Source organism: Lipotes vexillifer, unplaced genomic scaffold (genome assembly GCF_000442215.2).
Source record: "Lipotes vexillifer unplaced genomic scaffold, Lipotes_vexillifer_v1.1 scaffold860, whole genome shotgun sequence".
Lineage (NCBI taxonomy): Eukaryota > Metazoa > Chordata > Mammalia > Artiodactyla > Lipotidae > Lipotes > Lipotes vexillifer.
In genome coordinates, this window is record NW_006789568.1 from 548,466 (window position 1) to 554,745 (window position 6,280).

Genomic DNA, 6,280 nt, shown 5'->3' on the forward strand with positions numbered 1-6,280 from the left:
AAAACACAGGCTCAGTAGATGTGGTACACAGGCTTAGTTGCTCCACAGCATGTGGGATCTTCCCAGACCAGGGCTTGAATCCATATCCTCTGCATTGGCAGGCTGATTCTTACAATCACTGCCACCAGGGAAGCCCTGAAGGTATTTTTATTTCATCTCCTGGCTCCCACTGTTGCAATTTTGAAGTTGGCTGTCAGTCTAATTGCTGTTCCTTTGTACATGGTCTGTCTTTTTTCTCTGGCCTTTAAGATTGTATAATTTCACTGTAGTGTGTCTAGGGATACCCAAATATTTTATTTTGTTTTGTTTTTTAAGATGTCTTCGTTTATGTTGGCCAATCTATCAGTCCTTTCCTGAGATTCTTTTCTATATGGTTGAGCACAGAGAGCCTTGAGCTGGAGCACACTATTAGTTTCCTGCAGCTGCTATAACAAAGGACCACAGACCGGGTGGTTTAAAACAGAAATTTATTGTCTCACAGTTTAGGAGGCCAGAAGTCTGAAATCAGGGTATCGGCAGGGGCATGCTCTCTACGAAGCTTCTAGGGGAAGATCCTTCCTTGCCTTTTCCAGCTTCCAGTAGGCTCAGGTGTCTATTGGCTTGTGGTTGAATAATTCCAGATCTCTGCTCTGTCTTTACGTGGCCATCTTCTTTCTGTGTCTTTGTCTAAATTCCCTTTTTCTTATAAGGACAGCAGTCATATTGGATTAAGAGCTTACACTAATAGCTAATTCCATCTGCAATGTCCCCATTCCCCTGGCCTCACATTCTGAGGAGATTAGGGCTTCAACATGTCTTTTTAGGGGACACAATTCAACCCACAACAGACACATTAGAAATGAAGTCATCATGCTGTGTCGGGGAATTACAAAGTCTTTTTGAAATATCAGACTTTTCTGCTTTTCTGGCAGTGTTTTTTCAAAGGGTCAGACAATGCACTGGATAGACTGATGGGGTGGGGTGGGAGGCGTGGATGAGGATTAGAGCTGGGGGGAGAAATGGGGAAGGATGGGCAGATCTGGGGGAGATGGGGCAGGATCTCAGAGGTAAGTGGACATGAATTTGTAGTGACAGAGCTTCTTTTTAGTGGAACTTCTTGGTTTAGGTGGTGGATATTTTTGTCTGAAGACTCAGAAAAATTGTCCTGAGAAAGATCGTTGCTTGTGACACTTATTCTTTTACTACGTGAGTCATTATTTTTTCCTTCTCAATGAGCATTATTTGAGATAAATAATTTATTTTTAAGGAGCAAATCAAACTAGATGTATGTCATAATGCTGGACACGATGGAGTATTTGAGGCAGATAACAGCTTCTTTCTGTTTTTCTTGTCTGGATGAGGTTTATGGAAATGAGCCTCCTCCTTCTGGAGACTCTCAGTAACTTAGCGATAATTGTGTATTCCTGCCAGTGCCATGTATGCCTAAACCATACTGCATTATTTTTGGTATTCAACCTAATAAGGTTACTTATCATGCTTGTGTTTAAATCACATGAAAAATTCAAATCATGTACAGGGTTATTTTCTCTCTGTATATGAAAGTACTCTCTTCTTTCCTCCTGCTGTGGGCTCTCGAATCTTCTATAAGTGAATTGGTGAAATGTCCTAAAACCTGTTTTTTACAGCATCACACCACTGGCAAGACATCTTGCTTCTGATTTCAGTAACTGTGGTGGAGTTATTTAACCCTAAAGGCCACAACTTGACAAGGTTTGTTGGCATTTAATGATCTAGTGCTTTTCTTTTTTTTCCTTGTTTTTTTTTTTTCCTTTCCTTCAGGATCCTTGGACTCCAGAATTAAAATTGAAGTTGGAAAAGTTTCTGGCTTTAATTTTTAAAGCCAGTAACACGCCGAAGCTTTTAACATTATATGTATCCTTTTGAAGCATATGGAGGCCACCTATGGTATTAGAGCAGCTCACTGGCCTAGATGTCCTCAAATAGGGATAGTTGTGGTTGTGCTGCTTTCATACTTAAGAGCGAATTAAGCGTTAATGGCAGCGTGTGCCAGCCAGTCCGCGGCCTGTTAGGAACCGGGCTGCACAGCAGGAGGTGAGCGGCGGGCGAGTGAGTGAAGCTTCATCGCCGCTCCCCATCGCTCGCATCACCACCCGCACCATCACCCTCATCATCCGTGGAAAAATTGTCTTCCATGAAACCGTCCCTGCTGCCAAAATGGTTGGGGACCACTGCTGTAAAGGATTAACTTCTATGGCGTTGGGTCTCTGAGACGTGGCGAGGGTCCGATGTTCATATCATGTGCTGAGAAGCTGTCTGAGTAGGAAAAAAAAAATGTCTGTCTTCTTGAAAAATAACTCTGGAAGAATTGTCCTTCGCAGAAGATCAGCTAGTCACTTTTAAGGCCTTGAGGCCGTGGCGTATGGACAAGTCATATATAACTTGTCACTCAAATTAGGACTTTTTCCAGTTGCGGAGCACAGGCTCCAGACGCACAGGCCCAGCGGCCATGGCCCACGGGCCCAGCCGCTCTGTGGCATGTGGGATCTTCCCGGACCGGGGCACAAACCCGCGTCCCCTGCATTGGCAGGCAGACTCTCAACCACTGTGCCACCAGGGAAGCCTCAAATTAGGACTTTTAAAAAACAACTTTATTGGGACTTCCTCGGTGGTCCAGTGGTTAAGACTCCATGCTCCCAATATAGGGGGCCCGGGTTCGATCCCTGGTCAGGGAACTAGATCCCACATGCCGCAACTAAAAATCCTGGGAGCCACAACTAAGACCTGGCACAGCCAAATAAATAAATAAATATGTTAAAAATAAATAAATAGAAACCAACTTTACTGAGGTATAATTTACACACTATGAAATTTACCCATGGTAAGTGCATTATTTAATGATTTTTAGCAAATGGATAGAGTTGTGCAGCCATCACCACAATCCAATTTAAATAGGGACACTTTTGAGAGTAAAAAGGGAACACTGACCGGACAGAGGACCAGGCAGCAGGTGTAAATGGCGCTTGTCCAGGGAAGAATGTCACGGATCGCCTGGCCCGTGGGAGGCTGATTTCCCAAAGCTCGTGGGTCTCTAAGGACGTTCATCTCCTTTTATTCTGAACAAGAATGTATCAAAAGTTATTTCATAACAAGAATATAGCATTTTGAATTGTAAGGTTGGTGTTTGTTTTGTTTAATTTAATAAAACATTTAGGCCACTGTGCTGCCTAATACCTTCTGCTTCCGTTCTAACTCCAAAGCACTGGACTCTCTTTTCCTAATTGAACGCTTTGAATTGAAATCCCTGGGATTTCATGGCATGTTTCTCCTGCTTCAGCTTCCTAAGCCTCCAGTGGCTCCCTGTGGCCTGTACTCAAGTCCTCAGCCTCGCCTTGAGACCGCCCACCATCGGGCTGAGTACAGCTCTCCTCTCTGCTTTTATATCCTTTAAGGTTTTGTTCCAATACTACCCTCTGCCCACATACCATTACGTTTGCATACCCAATTCTTTTCCCTCTTAGAGTTCCATATAAAAGGACAGTTTTCAGTGAAATTAGGACTTTTCCAACTTGGTTTATGATTACTTTAATACACTTTTAAAAAGCGTTTCTCCTTAAAAAGGTAATGGGAATTATGTAAAGATTCTAAAAGAAATTTTTTACATAGTAAATCATATTAGTTATATTAATAATAGCACCCATTTCATTGGAATAATATGAGGATTGAGTTAATACATGAAAAACTTGCTTAAAACAGCCCAACACATGGAAGCGCTTGTGTTACTGACTGTTAGCTGTTAGTATTATAGTTTGCAAATAGTTGTTACCTTTTATCCTGTTCAACATGCTTTGAAGCAAATACACTGAAGTCTAGCAGGTAACTATAGGCATTATTCCTTTCTTTTCCTTGTTATGTGGAAATATTTGGAGTTCAGTTCAACGCATATATTAGGTTGAATATTGTGCTAGGAATTAGGGACACAAAGAAGAGGCCAAGACATAGTTGTCTCAGGCAAGTTGGAGTTTTGAACAGTAAAATGGGAGTCTGTGAGGCAGACAGAATGAGGGACAGGAGTTCCAGGTAGAGGGAACAGCTCGTGCAAAAGCACTGAGCCTGTATGTTTGGGAAACTATGAAGCATTCAGTATTGCTGGAGCAGAAGAGTTGAGAGAGAGTCAGAGATTAGGCAGGCCCAGGGCACGAAGGTTCCTGTGAGGTCCCGTAAGTAATGAGGAGCCTTTGAACCATTTTAAGAAGAAGAATAACATGGTTATGTTTACATTTCTAAACAAACAAAAAAACACTCTTTTTTTTTACTCCTGATTATAAAATTGATCATATTCCTTATAGAAAATTTGGAAAGCACAGAAATGCATTTGTGTACATACATACACCCCAAACTATGTAATGTTTGCAATAAACGAGGATAGACAGCTATATGTATGTGTATTTTTAAATATTTTTTATCAAATGAGAGAATTTCCTCATATCATTAAATATTCTTCAGAAATAGGTTGTCTCCTCAAAGTTTAAACATAGAAATTACCTACGTCCCAGCAGTTCCACTCCTAGCTGTATACTCAAGAGAAATGAAAGCATATGTCTACACAGCAACTTGTACATGAATGTTCATAGCAGCATTATTTGAAATAGCTAAGAAGTGCCAACAACCCAGATGTCCATCGACTGATGAATGGATAAACCAAATGTGGTCTGTCCATATAACGGAATATTATGTGGCAGTAAAAGTGAGTGAATTACTGATCTGTGCTACAACATGGATGAATCTTGAAAGCATGAGGCCAAATGAAAGAAGCCAGACCCAAAAGGCTGCATACTGTATGATTCCATTTGTATGAAGGGGCCAGAGGGGGCAGATCTACAGAGAGAGTAGACAGTGGTTGCCTAGGGCTGGGGAAGGTGGTGACTGCTGACGGGCACAGGGTTTCCTTTAGGGGGGATGAAAATGTTTCACAGCCGATTGTAGTGATGGTTGCACAACTCAGTGAATGTACTGAAAACCATTGAAATGTACACTTTGAATGGGTGAATTATATAATATGTGAATTACATCTCAATAAAGCTGTTACCAGAAAAATTAAGAAAACCCAGGGACTTCCCTCATGGCGCAGTGGTTAAGAATTTGCCTGGCAATGCAGGTGACACAGGTTCAAGCCCTGGTCCAGGAAGATCCCACATGCCGCAGAGCAACTAATCCCGTGCGCCACAACTACTGAGCCTGCGCTCTAGAGCCCGCGAGCCACAACTATTGAAGCCCACGTGCCACAGCTACTGAAGCCCGCACACCTAGAGCCCGAGCTCCGCAGCAAGAGAAGCCACCGCAATGAGAAGCCCGCAACCAAGAGCAGCCCCCGCTCGCCGCAACTACAGAAAGCCTGCGCGCAGCAACGAAGACCCAACGCAGCCAAAAATAAATAAATAAATAATTTTTTAAAAAAAATTAAGAAAACCCAAATAAAACAGGTAAACACCTTGCCATCAGACATGCAGCCAGATGTGTGGAAGCTGAGATTTAAACCCAGGAGGCAGTCTGGTGCCAGAGTCTGTGGTTGTAGTTACCGCACCATGCTCTTTTCATCCCATTCTCAATTTCCTTAGGCTAACGTTTTAGCACTGAAGTTACAGCGTTAAAGGGTATGAATTCAGATTTGCACTTTTAGTCAAACGTTTTGGTAGCTGTGGGGAAGGTTTTCGAAGGGGGAAGGAGGCCACTTAGGGGCTGTTGGACTCACAGAGTGGTTCTTGAGGTGCATAGAGGAGGCTTTATCTGTGAGTCATGAGTCACCCAAAAATCGCGAAGTTGGTAACTGTCTTAGTTATTTATAGCAACATTAAGAAGCGCCCTTCCCTGTCCTGAGATTTCTTTTTTACCACACTGGGGCTCTTTCTCAGATTGGCCAACACAATGTGAGATACCCTGAGTTCTGCCTCCTGAATGCCTGTTTTCCTGAACTTCTTTCATCCCAGAAGGAGAATGGACAGAGCAACAAAGGTAAATCATCTAGATGAAAAATGTTAAATCACAACTTTGCCAACTTGAGTTTTAAGTAATGAAATGGAGAGAATTCCGCGGACTTGGCAAACGAGGGCTTTAAAAATCTAAATATTTATGAAGTGCTTTGTAGTCCTTTTTATCTGCGTTCCTTGAGACTCACTTTTCAGGGTGGCTGGTATTGTTAGCTTTGTCTTGTATGTCAGATAACTAAGACACGGAGAAACGACGAGAATCCAAGCAAGTGCCAGAGGGACATAAGTGCAGCAGCACAGTTAGAAGACGCAGTACAGCATGGGTGGGGAAAGAG

General features: G+C 42.6%; 1 protein-coding gene across 2 annotated transcripts in view; it reads left to right on the forward strand.

Moving 5' to 3' along the window:
• Window positions 1-6,280, forward strand: part of ARMC9 (armadillo repeat containing 9) — a 142,656-nt gene that overhangs the window by 17,962 nt on the left and 118,414 nt on the right. For both annotated transcript variants that reach the window (XM_007462743.1, XM_007462742.1), the window contains 2 exons: window positions 1,780-1,872; window positions 5,946-5,970. In XM_007462743.1, the coding sequence (XP_007462805.1) occupies window positions 1,780-1,872; window positions 5,946-5,970 (118 nt within the window). The remainder of the gene's footprint in view (window positions 1-1,779; window positions 1,873-5,945; window positions 5,971-6,280) is intronic.